This window comes from Crocodylus siamensis, chromosome 11 (assembly GCF_052110815.1).
Source record: "Crocodylus siamensis isolate JL-2025a chromosome 11, ASM5211081v1, whole genome shotgun sequence".
NCBI classification, from domain to species: domain Eukaryota; kingdom Metazoa; phylum Chordata; order Crocodylia; family Crocodylidae; genus Crocodylus; species Crocodylus siamensis.
In genome coordinates this window covers 62,383,520-62,407,346 of record NC_143405.1, presented here as the reverse complement: position 1 = coordinate 62,407,346, position 23,827 = coordinate 62,383,520, and the positions used below count along the sequence as shown (strand labels likewise).

Sequence of the window (23,827 nt, the reverse complement as noted above, 5' to 3'; positions counted from 1 at the left end):
ATCCATGCCACGGTGCCCAATCTAGCACATATAGCCCAAGATTTCTGGCTCACGGGGATTTGCATAAGTCCAGAAATTTGGCAGCAGGGGAGTGGCAAGTAATGCTGCTTGCTGCCAAGTTTTCAGTCCGGGGGCGGGGGGCCTGGGTGACATGGCTCCCTGGCCTAAGCCACTGGCATAGCTTTGTGTTAGCATCACGGCAGATGAGTTTCAGGGAGGGATCTGAAGGGCGATGGAGTGGTGTTGTAGATGGTTACATGCAAGGAGCAGCATGGGAGAGCAAGCCCAGGTAGATGGTCAGGGCTGGCCAGTGGCAGAACTTAGCGTCTTGACAGGGAATCAGGAGAGAGCCCACGATGGACTACCAAAGGGAGGAAAGACAGCCATAGCGTTGCAGATGGAGAAGGAAGGGCAGTGTGCGGGGATGATGGCCAAAGCCAGGAGCTAGGAAGGTGGTGTTAACAGTACTGTTCCCCGTGGGTATGAGTGGGGCAGGGTCACCTTGCTCCAGGGCAGGGAAAAGGTCTGTGAACTGATCGGACTCCAGATGGGAGTTGTAGCTGCACAGCTGGGTGGAAAGATCCATCTTGCCTCAAAGCTGCAAGATTTGGGCCAAGCCTCAGCAATGCCCAATGGGTCTCCTGAGCCTAGCAGCCCGGTTGGGGCTTCAGTGATTAAGGCACATTGTTGTCTGTACTCAAGCGAATGACATGGCCAGACTCACTTCCAGTGAGTTGCCTTTGACTCCCCAGTCTGAAGGACCAGGCAGCTGGGGCGGCTTTTGGGTTGAGTCCAGAGTGGAGCTTGAGCTTGAACTTCTGTTGCCGCAGCGAGATGCTGTAACCACATCCCACGTTCTGAGTATTGCTGTAATGCCGACCGCGCCACAGCTAGACAATAAGTAGGAAAACAATGGGATTTCTGGAAGACTGTGGTTCGTGGGAACAGAGGGGAGCATTGAGGAAGAAAAGAAAGAAGCATGGGTCTCCATCTGTGTGATGAGACCTCCTTTAAAGTCACGGTCTCCCTGAGGACGGATAGAAATCTGCATTGTCCCTCCCTTGAGCACGCCTCTCCCGTATCGTTTTGCTGGTGCAGAAGCCTGCAGTCAGTTCGATGTCTATATCCCAGAAAAGGGTTTACAGAAAATTTGCATGGGCTGGAGCTTGGGAAGCTGTGGAGGGCCCCGCCTGTGTGAGTTTTTCCATGCACTTGGGCCAGAAGATTTATTTCCAATTTGTTATTCATAAGGGAAGAGCGAGCGATTGGGATGGGGTCCTTTTGAAGTGGAAAACAAAGTCTTCTATTCAGCCCTCTGTCTAATAGGATACACATGACACAGGCTTGGCATGGTGGCTGCTTGAGAGCAAGTGCTTGCCGTCGTTCGCTTTCCGGCTTGGGGAACCCTGGTGGGAATGGGTACTGCCCTCAAAAGAGAAAAAAACCCCCATCACTATTATATTGCACATGCCTTCAATAGGGTGTGCCTTGGGTAATGAAACAGGAACTGCTTGGAGAAACAAGCTGACCAAATTGTTGCTCATAATTCAGGGTATTTACGGTATCCCATTAAACAAACTTTTTTTTTTTAAGCAATATAATTACATTAAGTACAAAGGCTCTGGTCCTTGTTGGCATTTGCTAATGTTCTTGCAGTGAGTAGTACTCCAAACTGGGATGTGGAGTCTAATCCCAGCACTGCCATTAGCTTGTAGTGTGACCCAGGGGCAAGTCCAGTCACCTTTCTGTGCCTGTTTTCCCCTTTTACTTCTATTGCTCTTTCCTTTACAGTTCAGTGTTGTGGGGCAGTGTGTGTCTGTGCAGTTATCTGGTAGAACAGAGCCACAGACGAGGCATGGCCCTCAAGGCACTGCGCTGTTACAGATGTGGAGGAAGATGAGCAGTCCTACAGAAACCGGTTTCTAAATCTAAGGACCTGTGTACTGATAGCTATAAAATACATACAGTTCTTTGGAGTACTGGGTGTTTGCTTTTATCACACCTTTATCCATGAGGTTCGTTTCCCTACTTCATTTTGCATCAGTGGCATCAAAATGGGTGTTGGTTGGATCAGGCTCAATCCAGGAAAACAGGAGAGCTCTTTGTAGATGGTCAACTCATAAACCAACTCTAAAACCATGAGAATTACCTGATCTCGGGGCTACCGGAGTTCAACATATGACCTTCCAAATGTAAGCTTGGTCTGCAAACCATATTAGATTAGGAGAAGCGAAGTCTAGATGGAAAAAAAGATGAGTGCTTGCCCTCTTGGCCCACGGTGCTTGCTCCTTTTAGTTTCCCCTCTTTCAGATGGATGCACCTCTTCCCCGTTTTGCTCGGTTTTTGGCATGTTCGGGATTGGAACTCCATGTGAATCTCAGAAATCAGACATGGAAAGAAGTGTATTAGCTCATCTTGTCCAGCCTCTGCCAAAACAGGGTTATTTCCCTACAGTATGCTCTTGAGTGCCTTCCCCAGTCTATTTTTAAATGACTCAAATAAGAGGGTTTTCCTCCCTTCCCTCGAGAGGCTGCTCCACGGTTAAATAAACCTCGCTGGTAGGGAATGTTCTTCCTGAGATCGGTCTCAGTTCTCCTTTTGCCTCATTTCATTGAATTGGCCTAGCTGTGCTCCACTAAACAGCATTGTGTCCTGCATAGTTCTTGTTATCAGTTACAGCCAGAGACTACAGGAATGAATCCGTCTTTGCCTTGACTGTGTCTTTGTATTTAATTGGCTGTATCACTAGGTAGGCTCTTCTTCAACCTGCAACGTATAAACATATGGAAGGACGTTCGATTTAATTTGCAAGTCAGTGTTTAAATATGAATAGGGTCACTTCTTGTTCTAACTTCCTAAAGGAATCGAGTAAGATCTTACAGTAATAACATGAGTAATGGGCGCCTGCACACCCAACATGTTGGGTTTACACACCAATGCCATTTATCCTGGTGCAGAGCAGACAAATGACCATCTATCCTAGGGTGGTAAGTGCTATTGCAGCACCTTGCCATAGTATCTGCCCACCTATATCCATGTACCTTATAAAAGTATATAGCTTTAACCCTGAGTTTTCCCAATATAAGCCAACACCTGTTTCTACTAAGTTATACTGGTGTAGGGTATCCATTGGATTTCTACTTCTTGCACGAAAGTTGTCTGTAAAGTCACTGTTCTGAAATGTGGCTGTAACTTTCATATATTGGTTTAGGTCCTTATTGGGTGCCCATTGGTACTGATGGAAAGACTCATTGGGGTTTGCATAAGGTTGAGTAGGCTCATGCTGCCTAAGTCAGTCCTTCCATTATTACCCTAAATCCATCCTTGTTGCCTCAGTCCTTTTACATTTTGTGAGCTAGGAATTGAACACACAATTATCTAAAGAAAAATAAAACACTCAGAAGTGTCCAAGTCCTGTTTTCAGAGAGGGCAGGGAAGCTCCTAAGTTACTTCTGAAAATGTGATTTAGGCTCTGATGTCTCACCTGTTGCTCAGGGAAATGTTTCCCTTTTTTTCTTAGACAGAAGCATAGATGACCTCCAGGGAAGAATGAAATGCATGAAAAATTGTGTGTGTGCAAACTGTGTATGTTATTTCTGAGAAACATCCAAACGTTGTGGGAAATTATGAATGCACGCCTTTTCTTCTCCGGTTGTCTGCTGTGGATGATATCAGCTTTTCAACCCGTGTTGAAAAGCCCCCTTTCATGGTTTAAATCAATAGGGGAATGAATGGCCAGCTCAAGGGGGAGACAAATCCATAACGTTGTACTAAAGGAGAGCCGCAACTATTTAGCTGTGGCAAAACACCAAACTGCATCGTGATTTGTTTGTTGTTCACCCATTCGGGTTGTACAATGGGCAGATAAACCGTAAGCATGGCCAATAAAGTGACTGAGGAGGCCTCTAGATAGCATTCAATGGAAGAGTCGTCCAGGGATAAAAGCTGGAATGACAGAGCCACGCCGGGATGTTTGCACCTAATCGGGAGCCTGGTGCTGCTGTCACAACACTTGAGCTAACCGAGTTACCTGGTTGATTGTGAGAGGCCTTTAGCATACAACAAGCTCAGGATTAAAGAGCTTCCATAAGCACACCCTTTGGAAAAGCAGAAGGATGCCCTCATTTTAAAGGAACCTCACTTATTTCTGAGATCTTAGTGCCAAGAGGGGACCGAGAACAAGACCTCTATTAGGCTCCAAGGCACCTTACTTGAATGCAATTAAGTGACAGTCCCTGCTCCAAAAATCTCAGGAAGCAAGTAGAGGATGAGATAGAAAAGGTGGAGATTAAATAACCTGGGTTGAGGAGAGGACGAGGCAACAGGGAAGCGGTCCTTTTTGGCTTGCTCTGTCTTGCTGATGGAAAGCAAGTGTTGCCCATCTGATTTTTAACGCTGGGAGCGCCATGCATGTCAGCGGGGTTTTCTTTTTCTTTTCTTTTTTTTCCCCCTTAGATAAACAATGATCTAAAATAAATGGATTGGAAAATGGCATGAGAGCTGTGGGTGGGGGGAGAAAAGCATATGGTCTGTAATGCAGTTGGTGAATAGCAGAGGCACACCTGCATCGCAGTGTATTGGGCTTGGAGCAATTGTTTTAAAGAAACACAAATGGGGGTGTAAAATAGGTCATATTTTACTGAGCTTGGAGCTTTCTGTTTCCAAGTACGGGTGTTTGGCACATGCGGACAGCACTGATGTTAGTTTTTGTATGTTCCCCCTACCACGTTCTGCTTTGCCTTGCTTTATCTGCCAAAAAAAGAAAAATAAATCCGCGAAATATTTGCCTAGTTGCATTGCTTGCAGGCTTAAATACATACATATGAAATCCCTGAAAGTGATTTGTTTCAAACCCTCTTCAGTTCCAGACATCTTTCTCACTCCATCTGCGTGTCCAAGTACACAAGTTCCTTGGGGGGAAAAGCACTTATTACATCACTGAAAAATGCTGCAAAAATAGCTTTGCACTTGAGTTCCCATCCTTGGAGCTAACCCACATGGGGATCAGACAGATCCAAACATTTAATAACTTTTTTATTTTCCTTTCTCTTTAAACACAGGATCTCTGGTCGTGGAAGCAGGGTCACGTGGTCGATTCTTGGCAGTCGGCGGTTTGTGGAGCTTTTGCAGGTGCAAAGGATTATATGTTATACTGGGAAAGGCTAAAGAAGAAAGGGAAAAATGTGCAAATCTATTAAGTAGAGCAGAACAGCATTCTTTTGTAATTCTAGTTTGTTTAGCGGAGAAAGGATTCAGTTGTTGCTTGGGAGAAGGGAAGTCTCTTTGCAGTGGCGGGGGGAGGGAAAAATGACTGCGAAGGGTGTCCGCTTGAAAGACAACCAATTTGTTTTTGACAAATTTCTGTTGTCTCAGAGCTGGGGCCTGTCAGTCAGGCTTTCAGATTACCTCCAAGTTTGATTTGTAAGATCCAGCATGAGAAGAGCCTTAGCTGGGTGCGGGTTTGTGCAGCTGTCTGCCCCGGGCTGTCCCTCGGGGGCTTGGGGGGTTGCGGTGGGAGGCTGTGATTCACCATTTGCCTGACAGCTCTGACAGCAGCGGAGATTAACTAGAGTCAGGGGAGCAGAGGGGTAGCACTGCAGCAGCCCTCGGGCGAAAGCCTGCCATGCCGGGGAACCGGCGGACAAAACATCTGGGCAATCTCGAGACGCTAGAGCACGAATAAAGAGTGGCAGACCGCAGTCTTGCACTATTTATTGCCAAACAAGCCAAAAGTTAATTGAATTCTTTAAGAGGCCTGCTGTCGGTGTTTAAAATAACTTTTAAAATATTCACTCAATTAATGGCTCAGACAAGCTACAGGGAAGGGAAAAACTGAACCTCGTCTTAATAGACAAACCAGATTAAGGGAAGAGTGGCCAGCAGTTTCCCCGAAGGAAGCAACAGAGAGTTTACAGTTCCAAGTCGGTAACAGAATACCTGGAAAAATCAATCCTGTTTAAAAGACAAAACAGGGGTTGTGAAGATGGCCACAATCAGAAACAAAGCATATCCTTTTGCTGCTTCGCAAAAGGCAAGCCGCTTGATTGTCTTTAAACCATTGAAAACAAGAATCTGCGCATCTCCCGGGTCCTCTAATGGGGTAGGAAGTTTTTTGCCTCCAAGTAGTACTAGGTGTAATGGTTAGTGGTAGCAGTGGTGTAGAGTGAGCCGCTCATCAATGCCCAGGGCTGTGTCGTGCTAGGTGCTGTGTGTACGCGTAGTAAGAGTTAAGCCCTAAGCAGTGAGGGCCAGGGACTAAGGGTATGGACACACAAACGCGTTACCCTGAGATAAAAGGCGGGGTGGGGGCGCGTGCCCAGTACTTCACAGCAGCTTCACACGTGCAGGCCTATAGTTCACAAAAGCTAAATTCTGGCGTCTGAGTCCTCTCTCTTTGAAGGCTAAACTGCTGCCAGCCACCTTTCACTGACTCTACTCTCGGACTCAACGGCGCTTTACCTTTGCCTCTTCATTCTTCTTCCTCCCACGCTTTCCTTGCTGGCGTGTCTTACCCTCTTTCTCATTCACCTTCTTGTTTGCTTCGAAGCCCATTGGGATGAAGAGGAGTCTTTCAGCAGGGCGTTGGGACAGGCCCTGGCTCTGGTATCTCCTGTCTCCTGCCTGAATTGGATGGAGTTGTATGTTTGCTGAATTAGCCATCGCATCCGGCAGCCTCTGCAGCAAATGTCAACTCCTCGATTGCAGTGAGGAGGTGGAAAAACCATTTTCCCTGTCTCTGAGTTGCGGATTCTGCAGGTAGACCCCGTCCGAATGAACTGCCGCCTTCTGTTTGCAAAGTGAACCTAATTTATGAGGAGCTCGAGCAGGGATGAAAACCAGTCTGGCCCTCCCGAAACCTTCTAAGTGTAACACTATGTGTATATTGTACCAGAGGGCCTTCAGTTCACCACACTGAATTCCCCCATGAAAGGAGAGGGGAAAAGTTGATCCAAGCCACGGCTAACACTGTGCTATAGCCGTGTTTCCAAATACCGCAGCATAGTGTTGAGACACAGAAAAACATACTGGGCTTGTACATCTCTTGCGTTCTCTGCTTCACCACAAAATTTGCTAAAGCGCTTGCAAGGTCCTGGGGGTCTGGGGTGGTAGAGGAAGGAAGCCAAATGAAAAATCCTACTTGGCTTCTTCTTTTTTTAAATGTAAGTTGGATATTTTTTAGCTTACTCATCAGTAACTATTTGGTGGAAAAGAAACAGACAGCATCAATATATTGAATTCTCTCTTAAGAATTAATGCCAGTTTCATTAATGCCTATGACATTGCAGGTCAGGGCTCTCCCAAGAAGCCAGATTAAGTTGCTTAGTGTTTCTTACGTACATGGTGCATTCATGTTTCCTTCATTTCTGTATGTTGGAGGAAACCTCTGCCCCCATTGCCATGTCCTTGTGCTGATTCCCACCAGTGACATGACCCCTGTGCTAAGGACTGCAGGAAATGCAGTGGAAGAAAAAGCACTGGTTCAAGTTATTCCTCCTTGGGCCGCATGAATAGCATGAAGGGAGAGCAGAGGAGGACAGGGAGTTCAGGTCCAAGAGGCCAGGATGCCTAAGCCAAAGAGCTGTGGGGTCATACCAGTAAGTGGTGCCGTGGCGTGGGATACATCGTTACCTATGCGCTTCCTTAGGATTTCCGGTTTCAGATGGCTGAGCCTGTCTCCTAGAGAGAGCAGAAGTGCAAAGGACTTTAGCCGTGGAGCAAGTATTAGCGGAACAGAGAGATTTCCAGTGGGAAGGAGCTGAAAACACTGCTGCTGCTTTTCTTAGAGAGGAAATAAATGAGCGGGGACACAAAGGGGTGTAAGATAACGGAGAGGACCAAGAGGGCAGGGGTGAGGTCACTAGCCTGGGATATGCTTCGCTTCCTGTCTCTGACATGACCCTGCTGCTTAGCCCCGGCGTGCCTCGATTTCCCATCTGTAAAATAGGGATAGGAGCACTTCCCTGCCATGCAGGGTGTCATTGCAGGGCAATGTGAGTATGGCAGGAATGAGCCAGGAAAGTCCCTAGGTTAGAGAGTGAGGGTCTGCCCTTCCCCGTAATGCCAGAGTAAGGGAACACGCTCCACTGAAAGGCAGCAAATTTCAGACAAACCCCCAAAATAACTTTTTTTAAGCAAAGTCGAATTTCACTTGTGGAGCTTCCTGCTACCGAAGACTAAAGATTAGCACCAAACTGGACAGTTTATAATTGATGAGACTATCCAGAGATATGCCAAGACAAAGACCCCATTCAACAAATTGTACCAAGTTGTACAGGTGTAGGGTATCCATTGGGTTTCCACTTCTTGGTCACACCAGAACAAGCTTACACCCGAAGGCATGTCCCAACAGGGGTAAGGATGCAGTTCTTCAGGGGTCGGTCATGCCGTCGTCAGCCAGGAGCAGGCTGCTTGCACCTTCCTTGCAGTGGGCTCTTAATTCTGGTCTCTGTCCGAGCAGGAGAGGGGTGGATTCATGCCCTCCTGCACCCTGGCGATCCCTAACTCCAAGAGAGACACTTCAGCGCAGTGGAAAAGTTCTTTCTTCTTCTTCCTTTCTCCATGCTGCAAAAGCCGTGTGGCACAGCATTAATAATTGATAGACTGCCAGCCACTCTCACTGCAAGGCTCGTGAAGAACAAAGCACCAATGAGAGCCCTTTGCACGTGAACATAGAAGGCCTCTGTCATTTCCTTTTGGATCCAGTGAGCTCTGGCAAGACGGCACGCTGTGTCTGAGAGCCTCTTTAACATGCAAGGCTGCAAAGGCTGAGATTCATCTGTTTTAGGCTAGATTTCAAGCGTTCTCTTTTGCATCCTCTCAGACGATGCTTTCAAGTCCAAATGGGCTAAATCATTGCAGATGAGACGCTGTGTCTCCAGGTGTCTGTGCTCCAAGCTCTTCCTTTTATAGACCACTTGGCACTTGCCCACCAGTAGGTGCGAGTTAGCCTTGTCCAGAGGACTAGCACATGAACATCCTGTCAGCCTAGTGCATGCCAAATGAAGAGCTGATGAAATCATAGCTCTCAAAAATGAGTTTTCAGTAGGGAAACCACCTGTCATGTGAGAGTTTCTAGTGGAGATCTGCAAGGATGGGTAGTAGGCCCCAGTCCAACTTGATGGTTTCATCCATGATTTGGAAGGAAAATTGCTGCTCATAAGCTCAAATGGAGATGCACAAGAAGGTCCATGGTCCCATCTGGGAGCATCTAGATGATGCCATGGTCCCATTGGGGCTCACCCCCTCTGACCCTGTGAGGGGTCCATGCACTAAACCATCCGGACATGTAGAGCTGAACTGAGACTTAATCGGTGCCTGGTCATGAATTTTACCGAGCCCCTGCTGATGACCATGATGACAACAACTGCTGTGTGATAAACAGCTAGCTAAACCCCCAAACCGGATTTCTTTGCCCGGTTATAGTTCTGTTATATAGTAATAGTTGTGACATCACTGGGACTGTTGCCTTGTTAGCTGCAACTTGCCATTCAACCTCTTCTGGGAACTACGTTCTAAACGTTATGAGCATAGCCTAACAATTACCCGTGGCACTCAGGAATAAATTCAGGCTGAATTGATATGGTCAGACTCGCTACCTTCGTTCCTGTGTTTGCTAGCCATAAATTTGAGTCCCAGCCGAGCGTATGCAAACTTGTGTTTAATTTAGCTGCTGTATTAGTACCTGTCATGCTCATAAAGTGCAGTATTGCTGCTGTCGTCGTTCTAAATTGATTTGTAAATCTGTTATACAAGTACTTCCCAATGAAGGGAGATGGAAGAGTTTTATGCTTAAGGACAAAATAACCTGTTTCCCCAAACAGCAGTTGGGGAAAATATGAAGAGCCTGGATTGATTCCTTTGGATAAGAGCATGTAGGAATATTGCATTGGAGAATAAGTTGTACATAATCAAATCATTTTAGCAGCTGAGACTAACACTTCTACCAATAAGAAACACTGTTAGGACTAAAAATTCCTTAAGAAACCGCAGGGCCAGATGAGAAAAATAATTTAGCTTTTATGAAGGCTGCTAATGACCTGAGCTAAGGCTGCCCTGAAGTTTTAGGAGTAAAATCCCAGTGCTTTGCAATTTCATTCTACTCTAATCCTGTCTGTGGTTAAAGCAAGACCATCTATTTCCAGTCTCGTTAATCCGGCACCTTGCAAGAAGGATTTTCTTTCTTTTTTTAGCTACTTTAAAAATATGCCATTGACAGTAGTACTGATTGTAACCAAATTGTCCAAAAAGGCAGCAGACCCTGTGGTCAAAAACTAGTGCAGAATTAAAGAATTCAGATCTTTAAACGTGGAGCAGGAATGGGCTTGGGGCATGGCCAGTTTTGCTTATAGGATCTTATATTGTCTTGCCTAACATAAACCCTTTTTTTTTTTTTTTAACTGCTTATCCTAAAACCTACTGGGTTCACACTTCTACTGAGAGGAGAGGGCGACACACAAGTCCTCTTATGGCCTGAAATCCTCGGGCATTCCTGTTTCAGAAACAAGGCATCTCTCTCTCGCCCCAGACGATGAGTACCGGATTGTTCTCCACCGTGCCTTCATTAACCTTAAGAAATCGATCCCTTGCAACTGATACAGAAAACTGCCCAGTTGGCATTCTTTTTACATAAAGAACCATCTTAATATTGCAGAAGTTAGACCAGAGAGGTCAAAACACCAGCCAATGGATAAACCTGATTTGCAGTAGCTTGCAGATTTAAAAGGAGGGGGGTTGGGGATTTTTTTTTTTCCCTTTTTTTCCCCCAGGAGAAATGAGATCCATTTCTCTACATTCCACAAAACTTGGAAGCGCAGTCGACTATTTTTAGACAATTCCCTGGACGCTGCGTCAGCTTCAGCCACTTGGAACCACGTCTCTCCCCCTGGCTCCCAGACACTGGGTTTATACAAACTCCGGAGAAGAAGATTGTTCTTAAACGCTCTCTTTCTCCCCCGCTGTCCTTAGCACTGCACTGCTGCTGACAAGTAAATATTTATTTTGGTGAATTTTGAGCAGCGTTTGAGTTGCTGCTTTTTAAAATGAGGCTCTTATGGCTGGGAGTGAAAGAGCCAGAAACCAGAGTCCTGTTAGGGTGGGGAAATAGGAGACAGGTGTTGATGGAGCCTAGAAGAAGTAGTTGCCAGCAGAGAGCCTGGAAAGTGAAGCAGACAGTGGTTGCAGCCTCTGAATCAAAGCATTGATCGGGCATGGGTGTGTGTATAAGCTCCCGGCACAGCCCTGGAGGGTCCCGCATCTCCTTCATTGGGGCCTGATTCTGATCACGTTGGTACGGTATCACACGACTGACTTCCATGGCTTTCCACCAGAAGTGAACGGAGGTGGCTGGTCTCTCTAAGCCAGCTGCATTTCCCTTTTCCCCTCTCGAGAACAGGTTTTCTCTGCGGGTATCACAGCTGGGCGAGCTCTTCTGGGGGAAAGAAATGACTCCAAGGGTGGCCATCAGGTTCAAAACAGGGCTAGTGTGGTTTGAACATACCAGAGCCAGCAGCACACAAGGGAATGGTCTGGCCAACATTGTCCTCAGCTAGCAGCTGCCCATTCAGATGATGACCACTGCATTGGTGGTGGCTTTTGGCATGAGACCCACTTGAACTCATGCGTCCAGACCCTTCGCTGCTCTGCCTCTGTGTCAGTAGTAGCTTGGGACATTAGAGGTGCATCTGAAAGAGGTTGGTGCTTGGGTACTTGGTCATTTGGCCAAATCCCATTAGTAAAACCCCTACATCCTGAGCTTTCCAAGCTGTTGGCCTACAGTTGTGTTTCCTTCAGAAATTCTGGCTTCCTTTTCACTCTAAAGGGCCATGATCCCCATCCCCCCGCCCTGAATTTGACATCCAGACCCAAAGTATGTGCCTTGTGGACTTTTTACCCCATCACCTTTCCCTGTTTATAGTGTATAGTGAAAACCTGGTCTAGCCTGATGTTCAAAACTACACTGTCAAGGCAGGATGCAACACCCTTACTTGTTCTCCTTCCTCTCAGAGTAAGAGATTTCTTGCAGTCGTATAGCATGTAGGTGTTTAACATAGAAACTATCCCACCTGCCTACATACAGCACCAAGCACCATAGACCTCCAACCTCCACTGCAGTCTCTGGGTGCTACCGGGACATCGCGCAAAGGACCACTTCCTTGCCAATCGGCACACAAAGCTAAAAACCCTCTGCGCAGACATCCTATGTTGCGAGCTGGGGAACAGGCTGTCAGCATTAATACCGTCGGGGTTTTGGCCGGGGCTGTGGGAATTCAAGGCGGCGTGGCATTCCTGTTCGACAAACAATGTCTCACTTGTGTTTGGTGTTTTAATATGCTCAGGTGGGTTTGCAGCTGCAGTCACCACGCCTCTCGATGTAGCCAAGACAAGAATTATGCTGGCAAAGGTAAGAGGCAGCCGAACAGCACGGAAACGGCAGGTGCGTGGTCGCAGAGTGCCAGCACTTGTGCAGGGCCGTGGCAAAGTGGCTGATCCAGCACTTAATGGTGATTTCTGCTCCCTATGTTGCAATGGGATGGGAGCGCGCAGTTTTGGGGCAGATAACAATGGTGCTGCTTTCCCACCCCCCATCCCCACCTTTCTCCTTTTACCTCTAGCCTCTGCTCTTTCCCCAAAAAGCCATTAAAGATGTCCCTGCTCAGGCTCGAATACAAAGGCCTTGTGACAAACGCCTGACATCAGAAATCCAGACAGGGCCGGATTCCTTTCTCCATTTGGATAAGTCTTATGTTAGAGATCTCCCTACAATATGCACCTCGTATGCCTCGGCATACATGTATATTCACAGTGCAATGAGCGGCATGTGCTGCATGCTGGGTCTCGTTGCTGAACTCCTCCAGCACCCTGAGCAGCTTGACCTGCCCTCGGTTGTTTCCTCACCGGGGAAGGAGTGATACTTCTGACCCACTCAGACGTTTTGAGATCCTTGCATGAAAGATGCCATGCAAGGCACGGCTGTGTATTAAACATTTGCCAAGTTATGCTGCCGTATGTGAAATGTAACGCCCTGTAGTTGGTCGGTTTGCCTTTGTAGCTCGGGTGGCTATGTGGTACAGGGGTTGCTTGCACCCCGTTTTTTTTAAGCAGTTATTTTTACTGTATAGTTTTAAATGAAATGGCGAGGGAAAACTCCTCCTTAGAAGTTTTGAAATAAGTAAGCGGCAGGCTCGACAGCCAGTGGATTGCCCCCAGGGGCTGGAATCAAAGCCTGTTCTTGCTTTGGGCTTTTGAGACACGCTGTGGACTGATGTATGCGGCCCTGGAGGGAGATACGATGATCTGGCCTTTGTTCCTTGCTTTGCTGCTATCCCTCTTTGCGACCTTTCTGTCCCATGTCCTCTGTATGGAGGGTGACTTTCGGTGTGTTTGCACAGCATCTCTCATGCTGTACATGGGCTTTTGCAGCATAATAATATGTATAATAATGCACATAACTCATATAAATATGAACAGTGATATTAACATCTTCTTCTTCAATCTGAATGGATCTGATTTGATACTGAGGTATTTGGTGCTGATCAGCTGAACGTGTGCATGTGCTAATTCATCAGTAGGTGCATTAAGCACTGGTGAAGCGATATAAGCTGTGGAAAGGAGGAGTGGAGTATCGCTGACTGCCTGTCTGTCTCTTCTTGCAATGCAGGCTGGTTCCAGCAACGCCAAAGGGAATGTGCTGTCTGCTCTGTACGAGGTCTGGAAGAAGAACGGCGTGTCTGGGTAAGGACTTGTGGTGAGAGAATAGCTCAGTTGGTGACAGCCCACTACAAATGTGTTTTATTGAAAACAGAGCGGTGTGTTACCATGAGGCCTTGATCCCAAATAGCACCATTTGGAGCTGTGGCATTTCCAGTATGAACTAACCATAATGAGTCCACCCAGTGGAGACCCCAGGCCTGTCCTGAAGAAGGGATGTCCTTCTGCTGCAGTAAAACACCCCCAGCTTTCTCCAGTTCTGCAGTGGGGGAAATAGCAAAGTCGTCTGTGTACTCTGAGGTCTTCTTTCACCTGCACAGGATCTGCCACAGAGGTACCAAAGACATCCAAGCAGCAGCAAGGAGCCGCTGGCTTTTTAAAGCCCTTTTCTGACCACTCCATGGGATGCTGCAATGCTGTGTTTCTGCATTGCGGTAGTGTTTTCCAACTGCAGGATATGCGATTCCGTGTGGAGCATCCTCTTGGATTCCCATTATATCCGTGCTTATTAGTAAGCTTTTTTGCAAAGTGTTGGGGCCCAGGGCATGTGCTGGGATGCTGGCTCGCTTCCCCACAGTCATCTGTGTTGCAGCACAGCTCTGTTTGCCGAAATAACTAGTTGCTGAGGCAGGCAAGAACAGTGGTTTTAACAGGTAGCAATGGGCCGGCTTAGCCAGGAAGAACCCCTCACAGCCCAATCTGAACGCACCCGAGGGAATTAGGCTGGTTTTCCAGCTCTGTCAGTAACTTGGGTCATGCTGATGCATGTGACCGCTTTGTGCCTCAGTTTGCCTGTCTGTTAAAACAGGAATATCCCATTCTGACCTCTTGCAGTGATGATGTAGTTGGGGCTGGTCCTGCTTTGTCCGTGATTCTGTTCGGTGTTGTGGACAGATGTAGGTCTGGGCAGCTACACTGGATATGTGCTGGTGGCTGATGGTTTAGAAGTGAAGCATGATTTCTAGCTTTGAGTTCAGTGCGCAGGCAGGAAAGTGCACTGTAGTCACTTGCCCCTGGAAAACTATGGAGTTCAAATGCTCTGCTTTATCCTGCAGCTTTAGCGCCCCTTGCACCCAGTCTTTTACTGTTATTAGTGAGCAGTGGCCCTTTGTGTCAGGTGCTGTTACAAACACCCTGCTGCCTGGAAAAGCTCTTAAGCTAAATATTAAAAGGAAATGAGTTCCTATTTGTCAAATAGGAAGTGGGGCCCAGATAACTTAGCTTAATAAGAGACAGGACAGTCAGGGACAGGGCTCGGCATAATACCCAGATCTCCAGAGTCATTCGGGAGGATTCGGTGGAAGCTTGATCACCAGGATTGGGAAAGGCCCCAGCGGTAAAAGTGGAGAGAAAAGAGCAGGAGATCTCAGGAAGAAACGAGATCGGAGGTGCTGCTTCTGGAGGCTGCAGTTGGGGTTCCCTGCTCCCGCAGACGTAACCGCTGGGGCTGCAGTAGCCTGTGCTGCGGATGCACGTTTGCAGAGCTCCTGTAACAGGACTAAGCACTGCCACGGGAGAAGGATGAGGTGTCGCTGGAGAACAATGCCGTGCCGCAGGCTTTAGCCTATTGGTGCTTTGTCACTACATGCCTCGTACAAATTACTCTGTTTTTAAAGCTATAATTATGGTAATAGACCCAATTGCTGTCTAGCGAAGCCATAAAATGTTTCCATCTGCCTGTGTGCTCCCGGATCCTGAGCAAAGATCATTACCACAAAAACCAAAGCAAGTGCAGCTGGAGGTTTCCCAGGCACCGGGTTTGACTTGCAGCGAGGAGCACAAGGGAGAAGAAGCTCCTAAATTGCTACAGGAACATGAGCTGCTTCCGGGGGACCCTGGTAGTTAAAATGCCTTCGGCCTCCCTGCGTTACACAGGATATGTCAAGTAATAGCAGCGGGACCAAACGCATGATTGAAATGCTGGGTTAGTTTAACATGAAGGGTCCAAACCAGCTCACAAAAGCCAAGGGGAGCAGAGCAAACCCCCTAATTCACCCAGTGCAGAGGACTCATATGTCAGTCCCATGGTGTGTGGGGTCCTCCCTCTGCACGGGTCGGTCCAAGGGATGCAGGTGAGTCGTTTGGGGTCTAGCCAGTCCTTGCACCCAGCTTAGGAGAGCCAGACTTGTGCGGAGAGCTGCAGAGGTCTGTCCTGAGGTTTGTCATCCCAGCCAGTGTTGGTGGGAGAGCAACTTCCCTTGGCCATTTATCTCAGCCCGCCTAGTCCTGCCTGGTGCTGAGCCCCCATCAACTTCAGAGGGACGTTGTCTTCACATAAAACACTTTGCAGCTCTCTGGGTTTTCCTGGGATGCTGGCAGGTAATGGGATGTGCATGGTTTTGGATGCTCCACCTGCCCTGTGTCCTCTTGAGTTAAGATCTCCATTACACTGCAGGCCTGCTCTTCCTGTTGGCATTATCTTCCACCACTGAGCAGGCATTTTTTTACCCACCGTGTTTTCAAGACTTTAGCCTAGTTACTGTTCCTCCAGGCTGTGCTCTGCCCCTAAGCAGGGTGGATCGCCTGAAGTGTAGAGAACAAGGCACCCTGATGTCTGCGGTGTGAGGCTCAGGGGTCCTTTCCTGCTTGTGACCAAGGATAAGGTGCTTGGGTTCGGATCTGGAGAGGGAGCGAGGTACCTAATGAGGAGCGTATGTGACACTTGGGATGCATGAGTCCAAACTGCAGTCCGGATACCCAGCAGCTGCTGACTTGTAGAGATACCTGAACTTCAGAGGCACCTCACTCTCTGCCCTTGAAGTTTTGCTGTTGTGCATGCCCAGAGCTGCCTCCGACTTGGCAAGACCGAACCGCTGGCTGCCAAGTTCACGCCTGAGTCTGGTTGGGATCTAGACACCGGGCTGCCAGTCCCCTGCAGGGCTCAATTAAGAAGGCGTTCTCCGAGCGTGCCCAACACACGCTGACAGGCTCAGGCGCTGCACGCAACCCGGCAGCAGAGGCTGCTTTTATCAAGGATGCAGCTAGAGGGAGGGGAAGGTGGCCTAGTTGTTAGAGCACTTGCCAGGGTTGTTGGAGACTTCACTACCCTGGGGTTGAGGGGATCGCCCCGGCTCTCCACCCAGCATGCTAGCTGTTTTGGATCTTGCACTATGCAGGGCCTAATGCCCAGCTCAGGGATGTGGGATCTGCTTTTGGCAAGGTAATGCAAGGAAGACATCTAAACCCTTTTTGGGGATGCAGCCCTTCGGTGCTGTGCCTCAGTTTCCCCACCTGCAGAACCAGGCTGAGGGCACTTCACAGTTGCATCCCTCCGTTAATCAACAAGGGATATGAGTCTACTGAAGAAGACGGCAAGGTAAAAGCCTGCACATGCTGCCCTTGAACAGAGCGGGGCCTGCTTGCTTGCCACCAAGCCAGTGCTACCCAGGAAACAGCTTTTCTCATTCTTCTTTCAGCTTGTTTGCAGGTGTCATCCCTCGAATGACAGCCATCAGCCTGGGAGGCTTCATCTTCCTCGGGACGTATGACAAGGCACGCAGCTTGCTGCTCTGAGCGGGCCCGGAGATGCCCATGTGTGGATCCATGGATCTGCTTTCAGCAAAGAGGCCTTGTACAAACCAACCCAGGCTGCTTTATGCGTCCCAGCAGCTGCTCCACCACCCGAACAATATTTCCTCTCAGGGCTGGGGGGAGAACCCAACAAAAACCCTTAAATAATCCAATTTCCCTACCTTGAAATTTCCCTGCCGTGAAAGCAGTGAAGTCATTGTGAGACCATGCCAAAAAAGTAACATTGGGGGGGTAAACAACTAATTACCTTGGCTGCAAAAGCCATTATTAGGGCTTACACAGGGAAAATGTTTTGCTAACCACAAGAGCGCAGCTGCGAGAGGATAAAACCAGGTCTCATTACTGGCTGAGACCTGGTTCAGCCCGTTGGTGCGGGTTTTGTGCCCCAGGACAAGCGAACAGAGCTGCAGCTGGTACAATTGCAAGGCCTCACACAGTGATCGTCCTAGAATTTGCTCGTTTCTGATTTGAAACGTTCAGTCGCTGTCTGCCCCTCCAGGTGCACGTAGCAGCTCTCTTGTGTGGCAACCAGGGCATTAGACTCATTAAACGTGCGCTTCTCCAGCGAAGGCTGTGGTTGTATTATTTTACAACAGTGTCCAACAGTGCTGCTGTCCCAGGGGGAGTTAGGGCAGGACGTGAACACGCAGCTTATACTAGGCATAGGCTTCTCCAGGCAGAGCAGCCGGTGCCTTGCAATGTGAAAATGTGTCTCCATCAAATGCAGGTATTTCCACAGCATGGTTTTGCAGGAATACGCCTACTTGGTATGGAGGCTGCAAGCAGGTATCCCATGCAGCACGTGGACAGGGGCGAGTACCCAAACAGCCAGTTCAAGAGGGACAGGCAGCATGGGTCACAAGGGAGTCATCTCCTCTTCCCCCTGCCCCATCTAAATGTGAAGATGACTCTTTTGCCACCTCTTGAGTAAATCCATAGAGCTAGATTATTAAAGCCCTGATGGTCTACTGAGCTGTGTCATCTGAGCATTGCGAACCTGCTGCCTGCACGGAGGCAAACTGATCAAAAGGAGTAAAACTGATCCTGAAGCGAATCTCAGATTAAAACTGGAATTGCAACCAGCCCCAAATGCTCTGATTGTGACCAGATGTCAGGCGTCTTTTTTTTTAGCAGTTACACCAGTGCACTTTGTGGTGGGATAAGAAAGAGCTATTATTGAACTTGATGGCCGGTAACAAGCACAGGGCCCTACCCTCCGTTTATCAGGTAGCCAGCCGCATATTTGAAGAACAGCCTTCTTGGCTAACGGCTTCGCACTCCCTTCAGTGACTGGGTGGCTCTGTGACAAGTCACTGGGGCCAGAGACTCTTAGCCCAGCATTTGAGGGGGGGTCTCCATCCAGCCATTCCTGGGTCACACAAATCTTACTCTTAGGATGGTTTGCTCTCCCAGGAAGTCCTCCCCCTATACCTAGCTTCTATATAAAACCCAACCAACCAAAACAGGTTAGGGAAGCTCAGAATGGGTTTGTTTGTGATGCCTTAACCATCAGCCCATGTTTTCACTGTTCCTTGTGGATCCCTTTACTGTTAACCCATTTAATCTGAACCCATGCCTTTACCACGCTAATGCAAAAGAGGTCTGCACAGAACAATGCTGACTCATCTGTGCCTATAGGTCATGCTGACTCACCTGTGCCAGATCAAGTAAGGTAGACCCCCCTGGGCCCACAAAGCACCCCCGTCACCTGCCTTTGCAGGCAGAAGGAGAAACCTTCACTTCTAGAATGGGGAAAAGGGATCTAATGGGTCGTCCTAAAATGAAACCTTCATTGGTAGCCCATGCAAAGCTCTCTGAGCTTCAACAAATGGGAAGTTTAGCATTATTCTAAAACTGGAATCATTTGGGCAAAAAAACCAAAAATAGTAGCTTGACACCAGACATGAAGTTTCTAAAGGAGCCCTTTTGGCTCAGAATAACGTGTTTATCCCCTTAAATTCACTTTATTTGCAGGAGACACTGGTTTCTTAGGGTGATATCTTTTATTGGACTTACTGCCTAGTTAACTTGGAAGATAATGAAATCTGCTGCTTAGATGAGAAAATCCATGACCTATAGAAAAAGACTACACAGCGATGTCTTCCTAAGCCTGTGCAAGAAACATGACATCATCCCCGGGGGACTCGTCATCTCCAGCCCTTTAGCTAACACACAACTATACATGCAAGGGAGCTTTGGAAGTTGATGTGAGGTGGTCCAGTAAAGGATGTTGCCTGAAGACGTCCTGGCTTCTCGCATAATTTCTGGCCCATCACAGCTGCATCATCACTCTTACACTACCACTTCAGTTGTGGGGCAGAAACACTAGTTTCTGGTACACTAAGAGACAAAATCCCTGCTCTCCATGCAAAACTCGGCTCAGCGTTACCTCTGTTGCTGTACCCAACATCTCTACCATGGGCAGTGATGGAGCGTAACTACCCACGCACAGTATTGATGTTCAAAGTTGTCTTCGACTGACTCTGTTCCCTACTGACCTCATTTTTCTTTCGTGCACCCATCTGATGACTGTGGCCAGCTAATTAAGCAATTGATGGATTAGACATTTCAAATAAAACCTTTACTGTACCATCTCAATATGATTCGGAGCTCTCCCACTCCACATGCTATTGCTGGTGCCTCTTTTGGTTCATCATACAGAATTACATTTCTTGGGTTTAACATGACAAGCTGGGTGTTTTTCATAAAGTTGTTATTTCCTAATCCTTTGGATGCACTTGCAGTAGAAACAAGCAGAAAAGAGGGTAGTGACTGGTTAGACTCTTTATTTATTGATTTTTTTTCAACTGGATCTCTCCAAAGCTCACTCTCAACAAGAACAGAAAAGCTGTAATATTATAAATGAACCTTTATTAAAGACACTTCAATGCCATTTGTTAGACACTTCAATATTTTACATGTTTTTCAATGTACAACATTGTACCAAATGGTTTTTTTCTAATAAATAAATAACTTTGTACACAAAAGTAATACTTCCTCTTTCACATTGCCTCTCAGAAGCAGCAGATTCACATATTTAGTGGAAGTAATAACATTAAACAGTTAACGTTATCAAAAAATACATTATTCTCCAATGTTATTGTGGCAAATGTGCTTAAACGCTTGCAATGGTGATGACGTTTCTGCCAGCAAAGTTAGTTAGTTAAGTCTTTCCCATGCTGCGTGGGGATATCCCAGTAACACCCGCTGCTACTTTCACCATTTGAGTTAGTTCTAAAAGCGTATTTTTCTTTGCTTGGGAGGAAAAATACGCTGGGTTTATTGATTGTTTTTTTCTATTATCCATCTCTGAGACAATGAATAATTAGAAGTTGGCACTCAACATAATTAGCTACCTGCCCCAAAGTGCACGTGGGTCTACAGTTAGGAACTGATACAGACAGGCAGCTGGCTTAATTATGCCTTGCTTCATAAAGGCCAGTCAAGTCATTTACAGTGAAACTTGTCTTTGCTGTCACTCCAGAGACGGATGTCTGGGTAGGAGGTCGGCTTCTAAGGAAGGCAGAATAGTTTGGTCATCACTTGGGACAGACGTCTTGGGCCCGGGCTCTAACGCGTGTGCTGAAGTCCCGTTGATTTAACAGGTCTTTGGCACAGACATAAGCCTTTCCTGAATGCAGACAAGCGATCTCCCTGCTCTGACTGCTATCGATGCCTTCTGTGACCTACTAAGCTGGCGTAAGTGGCACGCTCGTTGGATCTTGTTCCAACGAAACAGCCATTGAGTTGCTGCTAAGAAAGCAAAAAAAAGAAAGTAAAAATAACCCCCCCCAAACAAGCTCTCCCAAGAGTAGTCATCACCAAAACGTAGCAGTCTTGTACGAGCAGAACTCCATTACAAGTAACTGGAAAAAAAAAAGTTGTCCCTCCACAGGTACCGACACCAACAGAAGCAGCCTTTCTATAAATAAAAAGCTTCATATTGAAGTTATAAATGACATGGGGTTGGGGGTGAGGGGGGTTTCCATTCACGAACGAACATCCAAACCATACAGCGACGTTCAGAAGTTGTTCCTTTAAGCCAGTATCAACTTAAGAGACTTGCTTCTAAATCAGCCTATTTCGGGGTTGCTGCACAGAAATCTTTGTCCCGAAGCAGATGCTCACGTGCAAAGGGGTATCGGCGATGTTGGGCATGTGAGTAGCTGCAGTTTTGGTGACTGGGGTCTTTTAGTCCTTCTCCCTGTAACCCCATATTAAGACGGCACCTCTCAGACCCATGAGCCCCTTTCTTTGATACCTGGGGTCACGCAAGCTTTAGTTTGTGAACTGCCAGGCTGCGGTATTTAATGCCTGGCTCACTTTGGGGGGCTGGGATTATTTTCGAGCCAAACAGTCACACCTGTACCACCCGAGATGAGATGCAGGTGGGCGGGGGACTCAAGTCTGGTACAACCTATTCCCTTTCCTAACCAGGGAGAAGCTGTATCAGCACGAGCACCTGTTTGTCACTGCAACAACCGAGAGTTGGAGCACTTCAACTGCACCAAAGGCCTTAAAGTAAGACAACTTGTGTGTGCAGGCAAGACTTTGCTCTGAGGTTTGCTCCCGTCTCTGTCCCCAGTTTTACTGCATATCTTTTGTGGCTAGTAATCATCTCTGCTTTTTTGTGTGTGTGGTGGGGCGGGTGGGGGGCGCACAGGAAGCGCGCGCTGTAGCTGGATTGTATTGTATGCCTGTGCGCTCTTCTGTTTTAATAGACTATCACAGACTATTTAACCTTTAGTTCGTCAATGCAATGCTGAATGGAATACTTTTTTTTAAAGTTCTCCTATAAAGAAAAGAGACAAATCAGGTTGCAGTAGATGCATGTGTATGTATCATTTGGCTTTTGCTATTAATTCTCTTACTTAGCATTTCCTCGAAATAATAGAAGAACTCCATTTAAACCTCTTTAAGTGCAAAATATTTCTAGAGGGCGACAGACTTTGTGCTCGTTTCCTGTAACTTGATTTACAAGAATTGCCACTGAAAAGAGGGGCAGCGGTTATGTATTAAGGCACCCAGGATTATTTTCTCTGAACAAAAATTTAACAGCAACCTGATACTGAAAACAATATTGCCAAGAATGGTAAGATTTCACTCAGTTACCCATGCACTAAAGATTAAAATAGCCTCTGTAAAAGATATATATATACTTTGATATATATATATATATATATATATATTTTTTTTTTATAATATATATATGAAAACTCTTATGTACATTTGTATCAAATACTTTTTTTCTCTTTACACAATAATCTCTTGCATTTATGTGCTTCACATGCAAGGAATCTTTTGAATGATTCAGTACTTCTCATGGAAGTTGTAAGCTATGTACACACAGGCGCCGCTCGAATAGGAGTTTGTTCCCCACGCAAGCTCATCTCTCATACCTCATTTTGTCTTCCTTTGTCTCCGAGAGGTTGTCAGTTCAAATGTTGAGGTAGATGTAAGTAACCTATATACTCTGTGCAAAAAAAAAAAAATATTAATAGCGTGTTTGTTTGGTTGCACTTGGTAGCTTAGTTTGTTGATCTTTTTGATGGCTTAAAGTCATGAATGGAGTCGCGCGATTTGGGTCCGTATCCGTTGGAAAGAAGGGCTTGCTTAGCTTGGGCTTCGCTCGGCAAGTCCAGTATCGTCGGCGAAATTTCAGGATTCCTGTTGAACTGCTTGGCGGAGCCGCCTGCAGGTGCAGCTCTGCTCGAGTGAAGGCTCTGGAGCTCTGAAGGCTTCGCGGAAGCTAGTGAGGAGCCTACAAACAAGGGAAGACAGCGCAAGGCTGCATTAGTGGATGCTCAGCACATGGCCTCCTTCTGTAACGTGCTACCCACCACCAGTAACTAAGGCCCCTGGTCACATGCTGCATATATTACGCAATGATATGGTTAATCTTGTGACAGATTTAGACTGATGCCATAAAAATCAGTATCCAGCTACTAAAAAGAGCCAACCAGCTACGAAGTTAGTGCTTGGAAATGTGTAACGACTTTATAGCTGGCTTTTATCCATCTTTCATTTGAAGGTGTGGCAGGACCCATGCATCCTGTTGGTCTAGATCTGCCTTTGACCTGAGCAGGATGTATACCTTGTCTGTCAGTGGGTGGCTCTTTACTTGGGCAGGAGAGTGGCATCCTGTCGTGGTTGCTGGGGTAGCGGGTATTGTCTGTGTCTGTCCTCTTACTGCTGCCAATCCCATTACACTGCGGAGGATGGAGGAGGCCTTGGCTCCTGCTTGGCTCCTTGCTGCTCAAGGCGTTTGGATAGGTGCTGTTTGCGGTCTGAAGGGTCTGAGAATAGCGCTCTGGGTCCCTGGGGTAAATGCTGACATTCATGCTATCCGTGCTCCCGCTGCAGTCAGTGCAGACAACCGGCAGACCATACCCTTTGGGGAGGGAAAGGAAAAGGCAATGATTGAAGACCAGCAGCTCGGAAGGCTTTGCCACAGTGTTCACAACTTGGAGAAAGGAAAGACACTGCAGGGCAACCAGCCGTCTCTGCCACATGGTCATGTCACTCTCTAGCCTATGTGCATATCTCTTTGCTCGCACTCCAATTTAGTCAAGTCCTGCATTTTTCTGAG

The 23,827-nt window shown here is 47.2% G+C and overlaps 2 protein-coding genes across 6 annotated transcripts in view; one reads left to right on the top strand and one right to left on the bottom strand.

Annotated features, from left to right (window-relative positions):
* SLC25A26 (solute carrier family 25 member 26) overlaps positions 1 to 22,733 on the top strand; it is a 101,382-nt gene extending 78,649 nt beyond the window's left edge. For 2 of the 3 annotated variants that reach the window (XM_090022121.1, XM_090022120.1), the window contains 4 exons: positions 5,061 to 5,130; positions 12,336 to 12,400; positions 13,658 to 13,731; positions 17,124 to 17,807. In XM_090022121.1, coding sequence (XP_089878247.1) covers positions 5,061 to 5,130; positions 12,336 to 12,400; positions 13,658 to 13,731; positions 17,124 to 17,220 — 306 coding nt within the window. In that variant the 3' untranslated portion in view covers positions 17,221 to 17,807. Of the gene's footprint in view, positions 1 to 5,060; positions 5,131 to 12,335; positions 12,401 to 13,657; positions 13,732 to 17,123; positions 17,808 to 19,212 lie in introns of those variants that run through there. The other variant, XM_090022122.1, reaches the window with a different exon arrangement.
* LRIG1 (leucine rich repeats and immunoglobulin like domains 1) overlaps positions 20,093 to 23,827 on the bottom strand; it is a 103,943-nt gene continuing 100,208 nt past the window's right edge. Inside the window, exons 18-20 of one of the 3 annotated variants that reach the window (XR_016438496.1) lie at positions 23,333 to 23,629; positions 22,638 to 22,999; positions 20,093 to 20,991 (exon numbers count right to left, since the gene is read on the bottom strand). Coding sequence is in view for 1 of the 3 variants with exons in the window: in XM_090022119.1 (XP_089878245.1) it covers positions 22,767 to 22,999; positions 23,333 to 23,629 (530 nt within the window). In the remaining 2 variants the exon portion in view is untranslated. Of the gene's footprint in view, positions 23,000 to 23,332; positions 23,630 to 23,827 lie in introns of all 3 variants that reach the window. The other 2 variants (XR_016438497.1, XM_090022119.1) reach the window with 2 other exon arrangements.